Here is a 24910-nt window from a genome sequence, read left to right as displayed (position 1 = left end):
AATAAGATGGACGGTGTCCAACTTTGAATAATCAAAAAATGGTCAAAATGTCCAAACTTCCCAAGCTTAACTTTCCGTGGTAAATTTCCGGAAAGTTTCCGGAAATTTACCGGAAACTTTCCACCCCTTTGAAACCCTATTTGCTGCTAATCATATTTGGATTATTACAACCTGATCACTGTTAGTTGCGAACCAGTCGTAGTTGTAGAGTATTTATTATTAGCCCGCGAGAAGGTATATATATATATATATATATATATATATATATATATATATATATATATATATATATATATATATATATATATATATATATATATATATATATATATATATATATATATATTTTTTTTTTGTCCTGTCCAGCTTCTCAGGCAAATCATATAGTTGATGTAGATGCCCATGTCGGCTGTTCAGATTTACTTTACAAAAGAAAAGTGTAGGATACTTCTCTTGTTGCCTTATTTGTATTTGACTTTATTAAATGTATTTATATTATCATTTAGTGCAGCCGGGCCGGAGCAGGAGAGGATAGAAAGAGAAAAAAAAGAAGACAGAGGGGGAAATTGTGGGGACAAGAGGGGGATTAGACAGAGAGACAAAAACAACAGCAAACAACAACAACAACAACAATAGAGCAACACCAGCAAATACAACATGTACAAATATGATGGTAAAAGTAATAGCAAATAAGCAGTTAGCGAAAATAAAAAATAATACAGAAATGACAATGAGCATTATTACACTACAAATGGAGCAATACAAATACCAATAGAAATAGCGCTATTGATAATGAACAATACCAATACTTTACCTTTATTATCAACAATACAGTTGTTAAAATGCAACAATACATATACGTAATGATAACTGGAGATACGAAAGAATGCAGAAAAATGGAGGGGGAGAAAAAGAAGCAACCTACCGTACATTAACCTTGTAGATTGTTATAGTAACAATAGGTTAAGCTTTGTCCGTGTGCCATGTGTTATACCCAGTTTACCCTAGGGCAACAACGTTAATATATGTTTGATGAAACGTGATTATGTGCATGAGTGTAAGTATGCATATGTACTTGTATATGTACAGAATGTGTATATGTGTTTGTACAGTGGATGTATATGTACAGAATGTGTATATGTGTTTGTACAGTGAGTGTATATGTACAGTATGTGTATGTGTATGTTTGTATATTGAATGTGCGTGTGGGTGTACGAACTTTAAGTATGTAAATATGTACTGTATTTGTGTATGTATGTGGGAGTGTAGGTACCTATGTATGTATGTGAGCATATGTGAATTTGTATGTACAATATATTCGACTCCCAGAGTGCGTGGGAGCCAGAGCACGGCCCCAGCCGAGAAGGTATATTTTTGACGTGACGGATTGTAAACAGAGGTCACAACACCGGAAGTATTTTACCTGAGGGGCTGTGGCCATAGAATAGAGTTGCCAAATGAGTTCTATGCATGCATGTTGTAAAGTTTGACATTACATTTTCAATAATAACAATGTTAGTAAAATATCTACTAAAAATAGCTAAAATGATATGGTGCATTGCATGGGACATGTAAGTAAGTGTCAAAAAAGACAGCCAAAAGAGGTAGGTAGATGAGAATAAATCTGAGGGTAAAATATAGTGTAGAAATGCACACAATTGCAAGAAATATAGTCTTGAAGTTTCCCTTTAATATCCAAATAAGTACATCCACCTCGCTCTGACGACACAACATAGCCGGACTGCACAACTCCACAACCAGAGGCATCCAAAACTGCATGGAAGCTTACGCCGAAATGCACAGACCTTATGATTTGATACTTTGGCATTGTTTAACATGAGTAACCAATGTTGTAACAACCTTTATTAGTCAGAAAACATGGAATTCTTCATTGGTCATTCATCAATGTACCTTTCCGAATTGTAGGACTTAGAAGTTCCTTTGTAACCTGCCTTGGCGTCTCACAATCCAGATGACTACATATTCTGTATCTTTCAGTCAAGAGGCGCACGAGCCGTTTTTCAGCTGTATCCAGAGAACTCGGAGCAGGTGAGCGCCAGGTATGAGGGTTAAAGGAAGTTTGCTGCCCTTGCTCAATATATTTTCTGTCTCTTCACAGCTGGAGCTGATCACATCGCAGGCCATGAAAGCAGGCTTCAGCGGCGGCATGGTGGTGGACTATCCCAACAGCAGCAAAGCCAAAAAGTTAGTGGCCTGCACCAGCAGGGCTTTTATTTTGACAAGTTTGCTTCCTGTTAGCATTTGAAATAAGATGCCGTGTATTCACACCGACATTGTGTATATATTCAGGTTCTTCCTGTGTCTGTTTGCCGGCATGACAGGTGTACTGCCAAAGGTAAGAGGCAAACAATGTACTTTTTTTTTTTTACTAGATTATCTTCTGTTTAACCATTGGTTGCCATAGGGATTGGGATCAGAAACCACAGACAGGACAGTTGCAAACCAGGTCCAGTTTTCAGGACAAAGGTAAGATACACACATGCAATAACCTGCTTATGCTAATCAGATTATTGTGTCTGTTTGAGTAAACCCTGAAGGTCTTGAATTTTCTTATCCGTTTATTTAATTAAGATGCCGCCTCGAGCTTCGTGTGCACCAGACTAAATGTCTTAATGTTGTAATTCTGTTGAATGTGACTTTTTACGCTGCAAAAAGTCAGTGTTCAAAAACAAGAAAAAAAAAAAAAATTAGGGGTATTTTATTTGAACTAAGGAAAATTATCTGCCAATAGAACAAGAACATTTGGCTTGTCAAGACTTTCCAAAACAAGTAAAATTAGCTAACCTCAATGAACCCAAAAATACCTTAAAATAAGTATATTCTCACTAATAAAAAGTGCACTTGTCTTGATAGAAAAAAAAAATATGAGACCTTTTTTCTCAATATGTTGAAAAATATTCTTAAATGAAGTAAATGCTAGTGCCATTATCTTGACATAATGATATGCGCTCGCCATTACATTTCTTGAAACCAGCAAACTTGCACTAAAAACTAGTTTATTTTTTTAATGGAAAGGCAACAAGGCAACCGCTTGTTACTCTCGGGGTCTACTAGCCGCTCAGGCAAATCATATTGTCTAAAAATGCAATTTTCCATCGACAACATGACATCATCACGCCAATTGCGTACTTTCAGTCAATTAGTGCGCAAGGAATATATATATATATATATATATATATATATATATATATATATATATATATATATATACCGTATTTTCCGCACCATAAGCCGCCCTGGGTTATAAGCCGCGCCTTCAATGAACGGCATATTTCAAAACTTTGTCCACCTATAAGCCGCCCCGTGTTATAAGCCGCATCTAACTGCGCTAAAGGAATGTCAAAAAAACAGTCAGATAGGTCAGTCAAACTTTAATAATATATTAAAAACCAGCGTGATGTGGGCGCGCATGGAGTCGTATATCAACATGGACGGAGCTGCGTGAAAAAAGCCACCCGGCCTCTTCGCGTAAACTTACCTTAACCACTCGCTCATCTTTTCTTCATCCATCCATCCCTTCGAGTTAGCTTTTATGATGACGCCGGCTGGAAAGGTCTCTTTTGGCAAGGTCTTCCTTTTGAATATCACCATGGGTGGAAGTTTCTGGCCATTAGCATGGCAAGCTAGAACCACAGTGAAGGATGACTTCTCATTCCCTGTGGTGCGAATATTCACCGTACGTGCTCCCGTTGTATCCACAGTGCGGTTCACAGGAATATCAAAAGTCAGTGGAACCTCGTCCATGTTGATAATGTTCTCTGGCCGGATCTTTTTTTCAGCTATCTTGTTTTTACAATATGCATGGAAAGTAGCCAGCTTTTCTTGAAAGTCTTTAGGCAGTTGCTGTGAAATAGTAGTCCGTGTGCGGATGGAGAGATTGCGTCTTTTCATGAACCGGAAACCTGTCGCTTAGTAGGAGCCATTTTGTGGTCTTTACAGATGTAAACACACAAAGGAAATGAAACGTAATATCCGCGCGCTTCTTCTTCTTCTACGGGGGCAGGTGGTTGCTTACAGTAGAAGAAGAAGCGCTTCCTCTTCTATGGGGGCGGGTGCTTACCTTGGCGGTTGCTTGCGTAGAAGAAGAAGCACTTCCTCTTCTACGGGGAAAAAAGATGGCGGCTGTTTACCGTAGTTGCGAGACCGAAACTTTATGAAAATGAATCTTAATATTAATCCATATATAAAGCGCACCGGGTTATAAGCCGCACTGTCAGCTTTTGAGTAAATTTGTGGTTTTTAGGTGCGGCTAATAGTGCGGAAAATACGGTGTATATATATATATATATATATATATATATATATATATATATATATATATATATTAATATATATATGTACAGAGGTGGGTAGAGTAGCCAGAAATTGTACTCAAGTAAGAGTACTGTTACTTTAGAGATTTATTACTCAAGTAAAAGTAATGAGTAGTCACCCAAATATTTACTTGAGTGAAAGTAAAAAGTATGTTGTGAAAAAACTACTCAAGTACTGAGTAACTGATGAGTAACATACACACACATATCATATATATATATATATACATATATACACATACATTGATATATACAGTATATCATTTATATTTATTTATTTTGCCGTTTTTGTTTACATGTTAAAGGTGTTTTAATGAATATACATGCATGTTTAACACATATAGATTCCTTTCTTTCATGTTGACAAGAATACAAGTTGGTGTATTACCTGATTCTGATGACTTGCATTGATTGTAATCAGACAGCAGTGCTTAACGTCCACGTTTTCAAATGCAGGAGAAAAAAAGTTCCTCCTTTCTGTCTAATACCACATGAAAGTGGTTGGTTTTTGGTATCTTATTTGTCCAGCTTCCATATTCGTTTTCACACACTTTACAAGAAATACATTGGCGGCAAATTCCGTAGCTTGCTAGCTTGTTTGCGCTGGCTTTCGGAGACTCTTATTTTGAAAGCGCAGGCGCGATGGAGCGGCACTTTTATTGTGAAGACAGGAACTGTGCAGTCAGTCTTTAGGCTTGTGACGGGATGTACGTTTGAAATAAAAAAGTGTCTTTTTTCCTTCACACTTTTGATTGATTGATTGAAACTTGTATTAGTAGATTGCACAGTACAGTACATATTCCGTACAATTGACCACTAAATGGTAACACCCCAATAAGTTTTTCAACTTGTTTAAGTCAGGTCATGTGACCACCTGGGTCTGTTTGATTGGTCCAACGTCACCAGTGACTGCATCTGATTGGTGGAACGGAGTCAAACGTCACTAGTGACTGCATTTTATTGGTGGAACGGAGTGAAACGTCACCAGTAACACAGGCACTTTGAAGGTCTGTCTGACAGACCAAAACAAACAAAGCGTGCATTAACAGATCGATAAAAATTAGTAGCGAGTAGCGAGCTGAATGTAGATAAAAGTAGCGGAGTAAAAGTAGCTTTTCTTCTCTATAAATATACTCAAGTAAAAGTAAAAGTAAGTTGCATTAAAACTACTCTTAGAAGTACAATTTATCCCAAAAGTTACTCAAGTAGATGTAACGGAGTAAATGTAGCGCGTTACTACCCACCTCTGTATATATATACAGTGGGGCAAAAAAGTATTTAGTCAGCCACCGATTGTGCAAGTTCTCCCACTTAAAATGATGACAGAGGTCTGTAAGTTTCATCATAGGTACACTTCAACTGTGAGAGACAGAATGTGAAAAAAACAACCAGGAATTCACATTGTAGGAATTTTAAAGAATTTATTTGTAAATTATGGTAGAAAATAAGTATTTGGTCACTTCAAACAAGGAAGATCTCTGGCTCTCACAGACCTGTAACTTCTTCTTTAAGAAGCTCTTCTGTCCTCCACTTGTTACCTGTATTAATGGCTCCTGTTTGAACTCGTTATCTGTATAAAAGACACCTGTCCACAGCCTCAAACAGTCAGACTCCAAACTCCACTATGGCCAAGACCAAAGAGCTGTCGAAGGACACCAGGAAAATAATTGTAGAACTGCATCAGACTGTGAAGAGTGAATCTACAACAGGCAAGCAGCTTGGTGTGAAAAAATCAACTGTGGGAGCAATTATCAGAAAATGGAAGACATACAAGACCACTGATAATCTCCCTCGATCTGGGGCTCCACGCAAGATCTCATCCCGTGGGGTCAAAATGATCATGAGAACGGTGAGAGCTGGGACCAAAGTAACAAAGGTTACCATCAGTAACACACTACGCCGACAGGGAATCAAATCCTGCAGTGCCAGACGTGTCCCCTTGCTTAAGCCAGTGCATGTCCAGGCCCGTCTGAAGTTTGCCAGAGAGCCCATGGATGATACAGCAGAGGATTGGGAGAATGTCATGTGGTCAGATGAAACCAAAATAGAACTTTTTGGTATAAACTCAACTCGTCGTGTTTGAAAGAAGAAGAATACTGAGTTGCATCCAAAGAACACCATACCTACTGTGAAGCATGGGGGTGGAAACATCATGCTTTGGGGCTGTTTTTCTGCTAAGGGGACAGGCCGACTGATCCGTGTTAAGGAAAGAATGAATGGGGCCATGTATCGTGAGATTTTGAGCCAAAACCTCCTTCCATCAGTGAGAGCTTTGAAGATGAAACGTGGCTGGGTCTTGCAGCATGACAATGATCCCAAACACACCGCCCGGGCAACGAAGGAGTGGCTCCGTAAGAAGCATTTGAAAGTCCTGGAGTGGCCTAGCCAGTCTCCAGACCTCAACCCCATAGAAAATCTGTGGAGGGAGTTGAAAGTCCGTGTTGCTCGGCGACAGCCCCAAAACATCACTGCTCTCGAGAAGATCTGCATGGAGGAATGGGCCAAAATACCAGCTACTGTGTGTGCAAACCTGGTAAAGACCTATAGTAATCGTTTGACCTCTGTTATTGCCAACAAAGGTTATATTACAAAGTATTGAGTTGAATTTTTGTTATTGACCAAATACTTATTTTCCACCATAATTTACAAATAAATTCTTTAAAAATCCTACAATGTGAATTCTTGGATTCACATTCTGTCTCTCACAGTTGAAGTGTACCTATGATGAAAATTACAGACCTCTGTCATCATTTTAAGTGGGAGAACTTGCACAATCGGTGGCTGACTAAATACTTTTTTGCCCCACTGTATATATATATATATATATATATATATATATATATATATATTAATATTAATATATATATATATATATATATATATATATATATATATATATATATATATATATATATATATAAATAAATAAATACAGCCCGGCCCCGAGCCAAATTTTTCTTTATGGTAATTTTGAATAATTAACCTGAATGTGCATAAACTATATCTGTTCAAAATAGTTTGAAATCTCACATGTTAAATGTTTAAATATTAACTGTCAGTTTACTGTACTGTGCCAACTGTACTACTATATGAATACATCTTTTCTCTTGTTTCATTGAAAATAAAACAGCAAAGTCCATTTGGCTGTCATCTGTTTTAATTATGAGACACAATTTTGTCAAAGTCATGTTTTTTTGTTCATGCTTGAAATAAGAAATTATTACTTTGAACAAGCAGTTTTATACTTGTGAGTGTTGATGACACAGCTTTGCAACAGTTGATATTCTAGTTTCAAGCATGTTTTACTCAATATAGGTCATACAATCTCAGCAACAAGCTGTAATATCTTAGTGAGATCATTTAGGACCAAAACCCTTAAAACAAGTAAAACACTCTAACATAAAATCTGCTTTGTGAGAAGAATTGTCTTATCAGACAGAAAATAAGCAAATATCACCCTTATTTGAGATATTTAATCTTACTTAGATTTCAGTTTTTGCAGTGTAATAGTGAGAATCCCTGTGTACTGTGTACATACTACGCAGAGTGTTAGGTAGGGCTGGGCCGATAATACGATATCAATATATCGTGATGGACACTTAATCGATATCAATATAAAATGCATTCGATATATATTTACATTTTTTGATCGCAAGAAGCAAGATGTGTTTCATGAAGTCACTCGCGCTTTGGTAATACAGGAAGTGTCACTGTCCAATGGGGACACGCTAACAGCCAATTGCGTAACAGTATCACCTACACATTTCTTGCTGTTAGGCTCCCAGTCCCAGACCGTAGTAAAGGAACACAGGGGAGACGTTTTCATAGGGGGTAACACCCTTCACTTTACCCGACAATGGGTCTGCTAAACTCCGCTTTCGGGTCAAAATGACGAGGCCGAGGATTCGTGACAATTTCATCGCTTCATACAACCGGACACATTCGCCAGTCGCCACTCCTGCTGCATGCCGCTCGCTTACTGACGTCACACACACATAACATCTCATAATGCTAGTGTGGTTACGCCGTCTTTCTGTCTTCCTGTGGAGTCACTGCATGGAGTGAGAAGAGAAACTGTAATATCTTGATATATCAACTCAATAACAGAACTTTGTCTTTAGTTTTGTTGGTTTTAATGCATTTAGTGCGGCAACATCCTGACAATGTGTCAGTTTAGTTAGTTGCTTCCTAAACTACTGTGTAGTGTTCAATGGCTTAGACCAGGGGTGTCCAAAGTGCGGCCCGCCACACATTCTGGAAATGCTATTGCAAAAATGTTAAAAAACATTTAAAAAGAGTGGAATGAGGTGAAATCTAACGATAAAAAGTTGCAATGTTGACACAAAGCTGCCGTGTAGGCTGTTTTTTTTCTTTTGTCTTTCTTCATTGTTCTTTTTTTGCCATTGCTAAAAAAAAAAGACAAAAAAATCAATGTTATAATGAATTATTTTCAAGGCTCCAATTACTTAAAAAATGTCACTTTAAAATGTTTTATGTGGAAAAAAATATTGCATATATTGTGTGGTTGCCATATAAAAACATAAATGTTTTATTTGGCAAAAGAGCATAAAAGAAACAAAATAATAGTTCAAACGTAAAATTGACAGATATATCTAAAGTTGATCTCGTAACTTAAGTGTTGAAAGTAAAAAAAAAAACCTAATAAAAATGTATCACTTTATGAGTCGGGCACCTTTTGGATCCCAAATATTTAGTGGGATTTTATTTATCTTTACACTATGATTACTCAAAAATAATAATAAATTAAAATTAATGGTGTCCTGCATTAGTGATCTTTTATGGCTCTAATTACTAAATACTGCATATTTCAGTTTTACTATAAAAAACAAAGTTGTCTGACAAAAAAGGCATAAAACCTTTTTTATTTTTTTTTTATTTTTATTTTTACTTCATATCAACCTGAAGTTGATATAGAGATTTACTGTAAGTGTTAAATAAAATATTATTTATTTATTTATTATTTATTATTAATCTTATTTTTAACATTTTAATGACTGAGACACTCTATGGTCCCCGGAAGCCCGAAAGGTAAAAAAATAATAATTAAAAAAAATCCATATATTTTTTTATGGTTTGAAAATGAAAAATATCAAAATGGCCCCTGCATGCTTTAATTTTTCCCATGTGCCTCCCTCAGTGTAAAACGTTTGGACACCCCTGGCTTAGACACTACTGCTATCTAGTGTCTCGAATCTGCAACTAACTTCAAATCTATTTTAATTATTTTATTACCTGAGCCACGCTTATCTTACCTCGCTAGCAGACACTCACTCCACTGATTATTAGCACCCTTGGGAAGTTGGAAATTGTTTTACTGTATTTATTGGCAGGCTTAAATAAGTCATAAAAAGTATCAATAATTATCGATATCTATCAATATAAAATACCTATATCGTGATATAGTTTTTGGCCATATCGCCCAACCCTACTATGATGTCACTTCGTGAGTATGTGTGTGATTGTGTGTTGAAATATGAGCGCCTCTCTCTTTTATTTGCTTTAATATCCAGTCTGGTGAGTCCTTCCATCTTCTCGTGAGATAGAAAAATATATCATTCATGCGCCACTTAAAGCACATTTTACTTCGTGTTTACTTAACATTTAGGTTGATAGGACAGCCAGCAATGTAAACTTAAACTGATTAATTAAAAAAATATGTTGAAGAGGTTCATTTAGCCTACTAATGTGTATTTATAAGTGGTTGATTTATATAGGCTAGTAAGGTAAAGTTTTGCACCTGACAAGTTTCGGCTATCTTGCGTCTGTAGCCTTCATATATAAATCAACCATTTATAAATAATTAAAAAAATTGTTACATCTGTTATAGCAATGGGATGGAAAGTTCTATTTTAAGTCTCTAACACATTCTGCCAACGAAACTTATTTTACACACTTACTTCTATTGCTTGTATACCCTAATAGAAACTGTATATCCCTGTGAAACATTTTAATTATTCCAAAAAATATATATCTGTGATTTATAATTACATATTTTAAACTAAAATGAAACTAAATGAAAAATATTATGAATATACATCTATAATACAAATTGCATGTGTTAAAATAAAATTAAGCAAAATTAAAAACTATTATATAGTTATTTAATTCGACATTTAAATATTCATCTATAACAGGGGTGTCAAACATACGGCAGGTTTAATCCGGCCCGCGTCCTGCAAGATGAGTTTGCCAAGTATAAAAATGAGTTGCAATTTTTTAATGAAAGAAACTGCTGTTGTAAATGTGTCCATTGCAATAGCAATTTGAGTGTAACTCAGATCACGCATGACTCTGTTTAAGATGACTTTAAGCGCCCTCTGGATTGGCTGCCGCTACTCCAAACAGAGCAGGTGCAAGTAATCAGGCTGGTGGCAGACTAATGCTGTACAGACAATACCTTCTTTATTTTGTAAATTATCCATTCAACGGATAAAATAATGAAACGTAATATACAAATACTTAAGTCAACTTTACCATCATCTTTGTAGTTCCGTGCAGCGCTCGCAATTGGTTAACGTTAACGGCACGATGTGCACACTGAACTTCATTGTAAAAATGTTTGTTTCTACATTTGTTGTTTGTTCTATTTTATTTTATGCTTAAATCTACCATGTTCATATTGGTAACATTTGTAGTCTTATTTTTTTGACAATTGTTTGTATTGTAATATTTGAATGATGACAAATTAATGTGTTGTGGCAGTTGTGGATTTCACCAATGTGGCTGTTTGAGGAAACACTCGATTGCTTTTCCAAACATGTCTTTAATGAATTGCCAACATGAGCATGCTGAACAGGAAGTGCTTAAATGTTAATGAGTTTGTAAAAACACTGAGTCAAAGTCTAAGTTCATTGTGTTCTTCTTGGTGTTTTTGAAACTGCACCAATTTTCCCATCGGAACTTTCACATAATTTGAAGTGTTTGCCAAGAGGATTAGTTGTAATATGTACATTTTAAGAATGTGCTAGTTCTATTTTTGGCCAAAGTAGAACAAAAAAAATTGAAGTTGTCTTTATTTTGAAATTAATATGCCATGATTTTATCAGTGCGGCTGGCGTGGGAATAGATTTTTACTCCATGCAGCCCCTGAGCTAAAATGAGTTTGATACCCCTGATCTATATCGTATAACATGTAAAAATAAATTCAAACACAAAGCGGTAGAAAATGGATGGATGGATGGAAATTGAAACAAAATTAAATTTACATCTACAATATATAATTACTTAAGTTGAACTTAATTGAAACAAAATAAAAAAATATTTAATTATTTAATTATGCATAATGTAAAAATATATTAAATAACTTGAAAAAACAATTAAATTATTTAATACAACAGAAAATTGTATTTAAAAAGAAAATAGAATTTCCATACATTTTCATTACTCGCATTGCAATAGAAGCTGTGAATAAGTAATAATTGAATTATAATTAAAAATATATATATAAACAGTATTAAGTAAAATTCTATTAGAACAAATAACATTTGTTTTGAAATGCAATATTTAAATAGAAAATAAACAACAATGAGACTTCCCCTCATTCAAAGCATGTTTTAAATAACAGACTGCCCTGTAAAGAAACAAACAAAAAGACCTACGGTAATTGTAGTAGTTGTGTAAAAATAAGCAGTACACCATAGGTAGGGCATCAGGTCTCGGCCTCAGAGGGTTCAGGCTCAGTCGTCCCTGAACTCACGAAGCCATGGGCCAAGAGAAAACCAGCAAAGGTTGTTGTCTTGCCTAACGTAAAACCCTGTTAGGTGGGTTTTCCTGCCTTTTACATACAAATGTTCTCGTATTGTATTTTTGTGTTTAAAAAAAACAAAAAAACACTAATTACCTTCACTCTCCCTGTAAAGATGCCGTTTTAAAAACATGAAGGGTAAATCGGTAAAGGGCCGAGATTGGATCTTAGAGAAGAAGGAGAGGAGGCGGAGACAAGGACGGTACGTATTTGATTGTATTTGACTTTTTCTGGCTTTATATATACAGTATATTTATATACATACACTTGTAAAGAACATAATGTCATGGCTGTCTTGAGTTTCCAATCATTTCCACAACTCTTATTTTTTTGTGATAGAGTGATTGGAGCACATACTTGTTGGTCACAAAAAACATTCATGAAGTTTGCTTCTTTTATGAATTTATTATGGGTCTATTGAAAATGTGAGCAAATGTGCTGGGTCAAAAGTATACATACAGCAATGTTAATATTTGCTCACATGTCCCTTGGCAAGTTTCACTGCAATAAGCCGCTTTTGGTAGCCATCCACAAGCTTCTGCTTGAATTTCTGACCACTCCTCTGGACAAAATTGGTGCAGTTCAGCTAAATGTGTTGGTTTTCTGACATGGACTTGTTTCTTCAGCATTGTCCACACGTTAAGTCAGGACTTTAGGAAATTCATTTCTAAAACCTTCATTCCAGCCTGATTTATCCATTCCTTTACCACTTTTGACGTGTGTTTGGGGTCATTGTCCTGTTGGAACACCCAACTGGGCCCAAGACCCAACCTCCGGGCTGATGATTTTAGCTTGTCCTGAAGAATTTGGAGGTAATCCTGCTTTTTCATTGTCCCATTTAAAGCTCCAGTTTCATTGGCAACAAAACAGGCCCATAGCATAATACTACCACCGCCATGCTTGATGGTAGGAATGGTGTTCGTGGGATTAAATGCCTCACCTTTTCTGCTCCAAACATATTGCTGGGTATTGTGGCCAAACCGCTCAATTTTTTTTTTCATCTGACCACAGAACTTTCCTCCAGAAGGTCTTATCTTTGTCCATGTGATCAACAGCAAACTTGAGACGAGCCTTAAGGTGTGGCTTCTGGAGCAAGGGCTTCCTTCTTGCATGGTAGCCTCTCAGTCCATGGCCATGCAAAACAGGCTTGACTGTGGACACTGACACCTGTGTTCCAGCAGCTTCCAATTCATTGCAGACCTGCTTTTTGTGGTTCTCGGTTGACTGTTGATCATGCTGACCAATTTTCTCTCAGCAGCAGGCGATAGCTTGCATTTTCTTCCTTATCGTGGCAGTGACAAAACTGTGCCATGCACTTTATACTTACGAACAATTGTCTGCACAATTGCTCTTTGTTGCTTAGAAATGGCTCAAAGTGACATTCCTGACTTGTTCAAGTCAATGATTAGTTTTTTCAGATCTGTGCTGAGTTCCTTTGACTTTCCCATTGTGGTGTTTGTAACCGAGTCTAATGACTGCATCACATGAGCCCTATTTAAATGGGCTCAGAGAAGTCAACAATCATAATCACTCACATGAAGTTAAGAGGCCATGAAGCTCATTTGATTGATTGTAACTTTTCTACATCACCAAAATTGATCATGTATGTTGCTGTTTCTATACTTTTGACCCAGCAGATTTGCTCACATTTTCAGTAGACTCATAATAAATTCATAAAAGAACCAAACTTTATGAATGTTTTTTGTGACCAACAAGTAGTGCTCCAATCACTCTATCACAAAAAATAAGAGTTGTAGAAATGATTGGAAACTCAAGACAGCCATGACATTATCTCCTTCATAAGTGTATGTAAACTTTTGACCACGACTGTATATGTACATATATATATATATATGTATGTATATGTTATGTATATATATATATATATACTCACACACACACACGTTTGTGTATATAAATGTCTACATATACACGTGTGTATATATAGATATATATACATACGTGTGTGTATATATGTGTGCGTGTATACATGTGTGTATACATGTGTGTGTATATATATATATATATATATATATATATATATACACGTGTGTGTGTGTATATATGTGTGCGTGTATACATGTGTGTATACATGTGTGTGTGTGTGTGTGTATATATATATATATATATATATATATACACATACACGTGTGTGTGTGTATATATGTGTGCGTTTATACATGTGTGTATATATGTATACACACATGTTATTTTTTGTGATAGAGTGATTGGAGTAAATCAGGCTAGAATTAAGGTTTTAGAATGGCCTTCCCAAAGTCCTGATTTAAACGTGTGGACCGTGGAGGTAATCCTCCTTTTTCATTGTCCCATTTAAAGCACCAGTTCCATTGGTAGCAAAACAGGCCCAGAGCGTAATATTACCACCACCATGCTTGACAGTGGGATGGTGTTCCTGGGATTAAAGGACTCACCTTTTCTCCTCCAAACATATTGCTGGGTATTGTGGCCAAACAGCTCCATTTTTGTTTCATCTGACCCCAGAACTTTCCTCTAGAAGGTCTTATCTTTGTCCATGTGATGTCAGATGAAACAAAAATGGAGCTGTTTGGCCACAATACTCAGTAATATGTTTGGAGGAGAAAAGGTGAGGCCTTTAATCCCAGGAATCACAGGACAATGACCCCAAACACACGTCAAAAGTGGTAAAGGAATGGCTAAATCAGGCTAGAATGAAGGTTTTAGAATGGCCTTCCCAAAGTCCTGACTTAAATGTGTGGACAATGCTGAAGAAACAAGTCCATGTCAGAAAACCAACAAATTTAGCTGAACTGCACCAATTTTGTCAAGAGGAGTGGTCAAAAATTCAAGCAGAAGCTTGTGGATGGCTACCAAAAGTGCCTTATTGCAGTATATATATGTAATAAATGTATGTTTGAATGTGTCCTACAGGGATGTGCGAGCTGACACCAAATACACAGGACGTCAGAGGAGACCTCATTTCTAGCTGCGACTCGTGCAACACACACAGCCTTCAGTTACAATCACAGGTGCACTGTCACCATGAGTCATGTCTGGAGTGTATGGACTTCATTAAAATACTATTTTTATTTCTAGCAGATGAGCTGTGCATGTGGAAGAGACAACATATTTTCTTTTTCAAATCAAGCTACAATGAGATGTACAGTATGTACACGGCAACATCAGACATCACTACAATCTGGTCGGATCAAATACAAGAGCTCGATATCAAATACAGGGTCGTAGACAACCACAGCATATCCCACCACATATTTTCTTGTGCGTTTCTATATACACAACGTAGTGATTCATTAACTATTTTATTTAAAGTACTGATTTATTGACTCTATTTTTATGTTTAAATAAAAACTCAAGGTCTCTTATAAACAAACAAGAAAAGACGTGAACACATTCCTTCTATACAAACAAACCTGCAACTATGAATTAGTGTTGACATTTTGTGTGTTTACCACATACCATCACAGCAAAAGTAAACATTTGTATCCCTTCAATTTTCTACTTTTAGTCAATAATTCAGTGCGACATGCCACAGTGAGTCCAATAACACCCAATAGGTTGTGCTATTATTGTGTACTTCGCAAAAAACAAAAAGAAAAGACTGGTTCGTAGATACACACCAATAATTGAATGGTTCCCTCTTTGCCAGAGCTGGGCAAATATTTTGACTCGGGGGCCACATTGACAGAAAAAAAGTGTCTGGGGGGGGCAAGGTGTATGTGTGTATAAATGATATAGATACACATTTAGCTGTGAAAATCTGCTGTACAGTATGTGTTTCGGTCCTTTTTTTTCCAGGAACACCAATACCAAAATGCACAATGTCTGATAGAATTCTAAAAAAGTTATGACAGACCACCTAAAAAAAATGGAATGGTATTTTACAGTTTTTTACTGAATGGGACACCCAAAATGTACATGAAAATAAAGAAAGTGGGATTTACAATATTAACAATGAACAATAAAACACTGAATATTAACAACCTATGAACATCTTTTACTTCTCATACCAGCTCCTCCACAGTAGTGTATCTTTTACAAATAAGCAAAACACAACAAAAAATTAACAAACAGCAAAATATCAATGGAAGGTGTGATAAACACCTACTATATGATATATTATCATATAAAAATCTGCTTCCGTGCCAGAGCGTGACAAAATCTGGAGATGAAGAAGAAAAAATAGATGAATTTTGGTGTAGAAAACCATATGATTGAACCATTAAAAATGGCGCAAAACAAGTGTCAAATGTACATTTCAACAGCAGAAGAAATAAAATACTATATTATATCTTAAAAGAGGTGCAAAAAAACCCCCATAAAAACACAAAAATAATCAAATGTTTACAAATAAAAGACCAAGTTCTACAGTCCAGGACAGAACTTCCACCAAGGGCCACATACTGAAATGTCAAAGCATGCAGGGGTCCTTTTTATGTATTTCTATTTTGTGAAAATAAATATATGTGCTAAAAACAGACAAATATTTAAAGACACAACTTTGTGTCACCTTTGTGTTATTCGGTATAGGTGACAAAGCATTTTATTATTATGATTATTATTAGGGCGGTCAAAATTAACGCTTTAACTCACGCGATTATACAGACGTCAAATTAATCATAAATAAACTCAGATTAATATAATCAATTATTTTGACCACACATGCTCCTGTACCCAAACCGCAGATGGTTACCTGAAGGTTGATATAAGGTCAGTGCAAAGATGCGTGAGGAGACTTCGACTGATGCGCTCGCTGGTAAATTCCACTTCAACTCCAACTGACTGGACTTCATATAAAACTGTTTTGAACAAATAATTGACATTTAGTTAAAAAAATGTATCTGCAAATAAAATAGCATTTTTGTCAAAATACTGAGTTTTTTTTTTTTTTTTTTAAGTCAATTTAAATTTATTGGGTAATTTACTGCAGTTAAGCAAAATGCCAAAGCGTGAGTACTCTATAAAAAAATCATTTGACAGCACTTTTAGTCATTTGTATCAACATGTCAGATCTTTCTCATTACATTGCCTTCTTTATGTTTTTTTTAAAATTATTATTATTTTTATTTTACTGTTGATTTGTTTTTTGTTTTTTTGTTTTTTTACTCCTCTGGGTTGGAGCCTGAGGGCCTTGGGTTTATAAATTATTGCACAATTTATTTCCCATGAATTCGTTTTAGTACAAAACATGCATTAATTTAAGTTCAAGTCTGATTTAAGTATAAAAATCATTTCACAATGAAAGTGTTAACATTTTTTGTCATAGAGTCGGGGGCTCCAAATAAAATGTAGCGTTCTCCTGGCAACCTCCAAACCCAGACTGGTCCATCAGATTGCCAGATGGAAAAGCGTGATTCATCAGTCCAGAGAACACGTCTCCACTGCTCGAGAGTCCAGTGGCGACGTGCTTTACACCACTGCATCCCACGCTTTGCATTGGACTTTGTGATGTATGCCTTAGATGCAGCTGCTCGGCCATGGAAACCCATTCCATGAAGGTCACATGAAGTTTGGAGCTCTGTAGCAACTGACTGTGCGGAAAGTCGGCGACCTCTTTGCACGCCGCTGACCCCTCTCTGTCAGTTTACGTGGCCTACCACTTGGTGGCTGAGTTGCTGTTGTTCCCAAACTCTTCCATTTTCTTATAACAAAGCCGACAGTAGACTTTGGAATATTTAGGAGCGAGGACATTTCACGACTGGATTTGTTGCACAGGTGGCATCCTGTGTTCCACAGTTCCACGCTGGAAATCACTGAGAGCGGCCCATTCTTTCACAAATGTTTGTAGAAACAGACTCCATGCCTAAGTGCTTGATATATCAAAAAAAAAAAAATACATTGTGGTCACTAACCTGAGATTCTCAGTGTCCACAAAATTGTCACAACTTTAATTGAAATTGAACAGTGTCATAGTCTTGTGGGCCATACTGAAGATGTCGGTAGGCTGGGGTTTGGAACACTCTTGCTTTTCATTTGTTTCTTTTTCTTTTTTTTTGCCATAAATTGATAAATAAGTTGAAAAACTTATTGGGGTGTTACCATTTAGTGGTCAATTGTACGGAATATGTACTGTACTGTGCAATTTACTAATAAAAGTCTCAATCAATCAAATTGCATACACCTGGCCAAGTGATTATGACACCTGATTCTCATCATTTGGATGGGTGGCCAAATACTTTTGGCAATATAGTGTATATTTTTCATCACGGAAATGAACATCTTCAATATTAAGGTTTCTCAGACAAGGGGTATTATTTGAGTATATAAAACATCCTCAAGGTTGCAAAGGTAAAAAAAATAATTTTCAAATTCAGTGCTGGATGCTTTGCTTACAATGGCCGGCAGAGGGCGCCGCGCACCGGGTCACTGCAAAAAGGCGTTATCCGCTGAGCGACTTCGATCCCTAGTCCATTTTTGTTTTTTACCCAATTTCACCAGCCGACCAGCCCTCTCTACAAGTGCGTGGTTTTAAACTAGCAGCGCTCACCAGTTCATCCCAGTAGGTGTCCACTGGCGGAGGAGGAAGTTGGAGGGCGTGTAAGGGTTAATGGCGGAAAGGCCTCGGTCCACTCAACCTGTCATCGCCAGCCAGAAAGCAGGAAGAAGAAGACCCCGAATCGACGCCTTGTGAAACCGGCTGACGCGCATCCTCAGGCCGCCTGTTGGCGTGTGTCGTCTCGGTGTGTGCTTTCAGCATCCTCCGTCACCACCTTCACCATCACCACCACCACCCAGAGGCGGAGTCGCCAACAGACGCCATGAAGGACCGCATGCAAGAACTTCGACATGTAAGTTGCCTTTGTATTTTTATTTTTATTTTTTTACCGGCTTCGCGCTCAAAATGGTTGCGCGTAAAAGTGCGCTTAAGTTATTACAAAAAAAAAAAGAAGAAGCAACAGTTGTGTTTTTACTCCGGAAAAGTGTAGAAACGCACTTAAAAAAATAAGAAAAAAGGGTGCCACTTATTTTCCCGCTGTTCGTCATATTGTGAGTGTAGCTTTCTAACGTTGGAATATGTATGATGTCACGCGTGATTTCATCACCGTGGGGCTTTATCGATCTGCGCAATTACGAAAGGGAATTGGTCCCACGGCGCCCATTTCACCTGTTAGACGTCCTCCCAGCGCTTTAACCGGAGTCAATTAGAAAGAAAAGCGGTTAAAGCTACTTTTCAGTGACGTTACGATCACTCACGCTGAGTGTTAAAAAGTTAAAGTACCAATGATTGTCACACACACACTAGGTGTGGCGAAATTATTCTCTGCATTTGACCCATCACCCTTGATCACCCCCTGGGAGGTGAGGGGAGCAGTGGGCAGCAGTGGTGGCTGCGCTCGGGAATCATTTTTGGTGATTTAACCCCCAATTCCAACCCTTGATGCTGAGTGCCAAGCAGGGAGGTAATGGCTCCCATTTTTATAGTCTTTGGTATGACTCGGCCGGGGTTTGAACTCACAACCTACCCATCTTGAGTGTAAATATTGAAATTGTGACATTTAAGATAGGGATGTCCGATAATGGCTTTTTGCCGATATCCGATATTCCGATATTGTCCAACTCTTTAATTACCGATACCGATATCAACCGATATATATACAGTCGTGGAATTAACACATTATTATGCCTAATTTGGACAACCAGGTATGGTGAACATAAGGTACTTAAAAAAAAAAAATTAATAAAATAAAATAAGATAAATAATTAAAAACATTTTCTTGAATAAAAAAGAAAGTAAAACAATATAAAAACCGTTACATAGAAACTAGTAATGAATGAAAATGAGTAAAATTAACTGTTAAAGGTTAGTACTATTAGTGGACCAGCAGCACGCACAATCATGTGTGCTTACGGACTGTATCCCTTGCAGACTGTATTGATATATATTGATATATAATGTAGGAACCAGAATATTAATAACAGAAAGAAACAACCCTTTTGTGTGAATGAGTGTAAATGGGGGAGGGAGGTTTTTGGGGTTGGTGCACTAATTGTAAGTGTATCTTGTGTTTTTTATGTTGATTTAATAAAAAATAAAAAAAACGATCCCGATAATAAAAAAAACCATACCGATAATTTCCGATATTACATTTTAACGCATTTATCGGCCGATAATATCATTGCTGCATTCATCTTTTCCTCAATCCTGACTAGCCTCCCAGTTCTATGCCTCTGAAAAACATCCCCACATCATGATGCTGCCACCACCATGCTTCACTGCAGGGATGGTATTGGCCTGATGAGTGGCGCCTGATCTCCTCCAAACATGATGTCTGGCATTCACACCAAAGAGTTCAATCTTTGTCTCATCAGACCAGATCATTTTGTTTCTCATGGTCTGAAAGTCTTTCAGGTGCATTTTGGCAAATTTTGTAATAAGAAATGGCTTCTGTCTGGCAACTCTACCATACAGGCCTGATTGGTATATTGCTACAGAGAAATGTTGTAGCTCTGACAGAGTGACCATCAGGTTGGTTGGACTAAGATGAATGCAGCAATGTACAGAGACATCCTGGATGAAAACCTGAGCTTTTCATACAACCTGATGGAGCTTGAGAGGTGCTGCAAAGAGGAATGAGGGAAACGGCCCAAAGATAGGGGTGCCAAGCTTGTGGCATCTTATTCAAAAAGACTTGAGGCTGTAATTATTGCCAAAGGTGCATCAACAAAATATTGAGCAAAGGCTGTGAAAACGTATGTACATGTGATTTCAGTATTCATTTAATTTTTAACAAATTGGCAAAAATCTCATTGTCATTATGGGGTATTATGAGGACAAAAATGAATGTATTCCATTTTGGTATGAGGCTGTAACATCACAAAATGTGGACAAATGGGAAGTGCTGTGAATACTTTCCGGATGCACTGAATATGTGTGTTTCATTCATGTGTCCTTTAACACAGTGCTTCTCAACCTTTTTTCAGTGATGTACCCCCTAATCAGAGCAAAGCATTTTTGGTTGGAAAAAAAAGATAAAGAAGTAAAATACAGCACTATGTCATCGGTTTCTGATTTATTAAATTGTATAACAGTGCAAATATTGCTCATTTGTAGTAGTCTTTCTTGAACTATTTGGAAAAAAAGATATAAAAATAACTAAAAACTTGTTGAAAAATAAACAAGTGACTCAATTATAAATAAAGATTTCTACACATAGAAGTAATCATCAACTTAAGGTGCCCTCTTTGGGGATTGTAATAGAGATCCATCTGGATTCATGAATTTAAAGGCCTACTGAAATGCGATTTTCTTATTTAAACGGGGATAGCAGGTCCATTCTATGTGTCATACTTGATCATTTCGCGATATTGCCATATTTTTGCTGAAAGGATTTAATAGAGAACATCGACGATAAAGTTCGCAACTTTTGGTCGCTGATAAAAAAGCCTTGCCTCTACCGGAAGTAGCAGACGATATACGCGTGACGTCACAGGTTGTGGAGCTCCTCACATCTGCACATTGTTTACAACCATGGCCACCAGCAGCGAGAGTGATTCGGACCGAGAAAGCGACGATTTCCCCATTAATTTGAGCGAGGATGAAAGATTTGTGGATGAGGAAAGTGAGAGTGAAGGACTAGAGGGCAGTGGGAGCGATTCAGATAGGGAAGATGCTGTGAGAGGCGGGTGGGACCTGATATTCAGCTGGGAATGACTAAAAAAGTAAATAAACACAAGACATATATATATATATATATATACTCTATTAGCCACAACACAACCAGGCTTATATTTAATATGCCACAAATTAATCCCGCATAACAAACACCTCCCCCCTCCCATCCATATAACCCGCCAATACAACTCAAACACCTGCACAACACACTCAATCCCACAGCCCAAAGTACCGTTCACCTCCCCAAAGTTCATACAGCACATATATTTCCCCAAAGTTACGTACGTGACATGCACATAGCGGCACGCACGTACGGGCAAGCGATCAAATGTTTGCTGCATGCGTACTCACGGTACCGCGTCTGCATATCCAACTCAAAGTCCTCCTGGTAAGAGTCTCTGTTGTCCCAGTTCTCCACAGGCCAATGGTAAAGCTTGACTGTCATCTTCCGGGAATGTAAACAATGAAACGCCGGCTGTGTTTGTGTTGCTGCAGTCGGCCGCAATACACCGCTTCCCACCTACAGCTTTCTTCTTTGCTGTCTCCATTGTTCATTGAACAAATTGCAAAAAATTCACCAACACAGATGTCCAGAATACTGTGGAATTTTGCGATGAAAACAGACGACTTAATAGCTGGCCACCATGCTGTCCCAAAATGCCCTCTACAATCTGTGACGTCACGCGCTGACGTCCTCATACAGAGATGTTTTCAGCAGGATATTTCGCACGGAATTTAAAATTGCACTTTAGTAAGCTAACCCGGCCGTATTGGCATGTGTTGCAATGTTAAGATTTCATCATTGATGTATAAACTATCAGACTGCGTGGTCGGTGGTAGTGGGTTTCAGTAGGCCTTTAATTCTAAACACAAAAAATAAATCTTTAACATCAATATTTATGGAATATTGGTGAAAAATCTAGCTGTCAACACTGACAACACTGGGGACTTTTGCATTTCTTTTCACAGTTCTTTTTGACAGACATTTTAGTGAAAAACCTGAGCTTGTGCTTCACTGAGTTTATGAACTTACATTCATATTTTGTTTAAGTATTATTCAATAAATATATTTATAAAGGATTTTTGAATTGTTGCTATTTTTAGAATATTTAAAAAAAAATCTCACGTACCCCTTGGCATACCTTCAAGTACCCCCAGGGGTACACGTACCCCCATTTGAGAACCACTGCTTTAACACATACAGAATGTGTTATCAAATCATACATGTGTTTTCATACATACTGAATATGGGTTTCCGTACACGTGTGTGTGTGTGTGTGTGTGTGTGTGTGTGTGTGTGTGTGTGTGTGTGTGTGTGTGTGTGTGTGTGTGTGTGTGTGTGTGTGTGTGTGTGTGTGTGTGTGTGTGTGTGTGTGTGTGTGTGTGTGTGTGTGTGTGTGTGTGTGTTATCCAATCATATTACATACATACAGTATGTGTGTGTTTTCATCCCAATGTGTGTGTTACTGGTAAAGTGGCGATTGTGAGATCTGCCTAATTGGCTGTTAAGCTGGCCGAGGAAGAGAAGGAAACAATTTAAGGCTGTGCAGTTTTCAGTGAGCATCTTGCTCTGAATTAGCCTCCCGGGAGACAGCGTAGCTCTGCCAACACACTGTGTGTGTGTGTGTGTGTGTGTGTGTGTGTGTGTGTGTGTGTGTGTGTGTGTGTGTGTGTGTGTGTGTGTGTGTGTGTGTGTGTGTGTGTGTGTGTGTGTGTGTGTGTGTGTGTGTGTGTGTGTGTGTGTGTGTGTGTGTGTGTGTGTGTGTGTGTGTGTGTGTGTGTGTGTGTGTGTGTGTGTGTGTGTGTGTGTGTGTGTGTGTGTGTGTGTGTGTGTGTGTGTGTGTGTGTGTGGTTTGAAGAGACGTGTCTTGCAAGACTGCCTCTTCACATTGTTGAAAAGATGCAGTTTTAACGCAGAGAGATGTATTATATTAATATCCACTTGCTGTCAGGTGTTGCCAACCAGGCCATTTTATGCAAATATTCCCAATGATCGACATCACCAATCTCATTCATTTTCTACCGCTGTTCAGGGTCACCGGTGAGCTGGAGCCTATCCCAGCTGACTTTTAAGTGTGCACGCTGGAAAGGCTGCCAGTCAATCCAATGTTTCCCACAGGACTGCAATCTATTTGTGGTGCAGGCGCCGGTAGTGGGTTACTGTTGACGTTGTCGTCTACGTTTGCATAATTGACCATGGCGCACGAGGAGAATAACGTCGTAGTAGAAACAAAACGTAGAAAACATCAAAACAAAAACATGTTTAGAACTTGATTCTGTCACTTCTTTTTTGTGTGTTTTAATGCCTCCAGCAAGTGCTTTTTGGGGAGTTGAGTTCAAAAGAGCAGTTTGATGGGACTTCTGGTTGAGCATCAGGATTTATTTTGCCTAATTGCTATGTTGATGGGCAGCACGGTGAGACAGGGCTTAGGGCATGTGCCTCACATTACGAAGGTCCTGAATTCAATCCCGGGCTCGGTGTCTTTCTGTGTGGAGTTTGCATGTTCTCCCGGTGACGGCGTGGGGTCCCTCCGGGTACTCCGGCTTCCTCCCACCGCCAAAGACATGCACCTGGGAATAGGTTGATTGGCAACACTAAATTGGCCCTAGTGTGCGAATGTTGTCTGTCTATCAGTGTTGGCCCTGTGATGAGGTGGCAACTTGTCCAGGGTGTACCCCGCCTTCCGCCCGAATACAGCTGAGAACGCGGGGTCGCTGGCTCCAGCGACCCCGAAAGGGACAAGCGGTAGAAAATGGATGGATGGATGCTATGTTGATGTGACTTTTTCTAAAAAAAATGTTGCCTAATTGCTATGTTGATGGGCAGCACGGTGGAACAGGGGTTAGTGCATGTGCCTCACAATACGAAGGTCCTGAGTTCAATCCTGGGCTTGAGATCTTTCTGTGTGGAGTTTGCATGTTCTCCAGCACCCCCCGCGACCCCGAAAGGGACAAGCGGTAGAAAATGGATGGATAGATGCTATGTTGATATGACTTTCTAAAAAAAAAATTTTTCGCAAGTGTTTTTTCAATCGACTCTTTGGTTTTATCCTGCTTCTAAATGTGTGTTTTAACTCCTGTGCAGCACTTTGTGAAACTGGTATTGTTTTTCAAAATGTGCTATATAAATAAAGTCGATTGGATTAGATAAGAAGGCTAAAAAAAATTCTATATACAGTACAGGTCAAAAGTTTGGACACA

At 37.9% G+C, this 24910-nt stretch overlaps 2 protein-coding genes across 8 annotated transcripts in view; both read left to right on the top strand.

Moving 5' to 3' along the window:
• Positions 1–16979, top strand: part of bud23 (BUD23 rRNA methyltransferase and ribosome maturation factor) — a 31199-nt gene extending 14220 nt beyond the window's left edge. Inside the window, exons 7-13 of one of the 3 annotated variants that reach the window (XM_061973065.1) lie at positions 1999–2049; positions 2120–2205; positions 2311–2356; positions 2426–2487; positions 12215–12301; positions 15010–15107; positions 15178–16979. In XM_061973065.1, the coding sequence (XP_061829049.1) occupies positions 1999–2049; positions 2120–2205; positions 2311–2356; positions 2426–2487; positions 12215–12301; positions 15010–15064 (387 nt within the window). In that variant the 3' untranslated portion in view covers positions 15065–15107; positions 15178–16979. Of the gene's footprint in view, positions 1–1998; positions 2050–2119; positions 2206–2310; positions 2357–2425; positions 2488–12214; positions 12302–15009 lie in introns of all 3 variants that reach the window. The other 2 variants (XM_061973066.1, XM_061973064.1) reach the window with 2 other exon arrangements.
• Positions 16980–18245: 1266 nt separating this feature from the next.
• LOC133614801 (syntaxin-1A-like) overlaps positions 18246–24910 on the top strand; it is a 192085-nt gene continuing 185420 nt past the window's right edge. The window contains exon 1 of one of the 5 annotated variants that reach the window (XM_061973060.2): positions 18246–18884. In XM_061973060.2, coding sequence (XP_061829044.1) covers positions 18855–18884 — 30 coding nt within the window. In that variant the 5' untranslated portion in view covers positions 18246–18854. The remainder of the gene's footprint in view (positions 18885–24910) is intronic. The other 4 variants (XM_061973061.2, XM_061973062.2, XM_061973063.1 and 1 more) reach the window with 4 other exon arrangements.

The sequence above is a fragment of the Nerophis lumbriciformis genome, linkage group LG17 (assembly GCF_033978685.3).
Source record: "Nerophis lumbriciformis linkage group LG17, RoL_Nlum_v2.1, whole genome shotgun sequence".
NCBI classification, from domain to species: domain Eukaryota; kingdom Metazoa; phylum Chordata; class Actinopteri; order Syngnathiformes; family Syngnathidae; genus Nerophis; species Nerophis lumbriciformis.
Note: the sequence above shows the minus strand (reverse complement) of the source record. Positions and strands in the feature narration are given on the sequence as shown.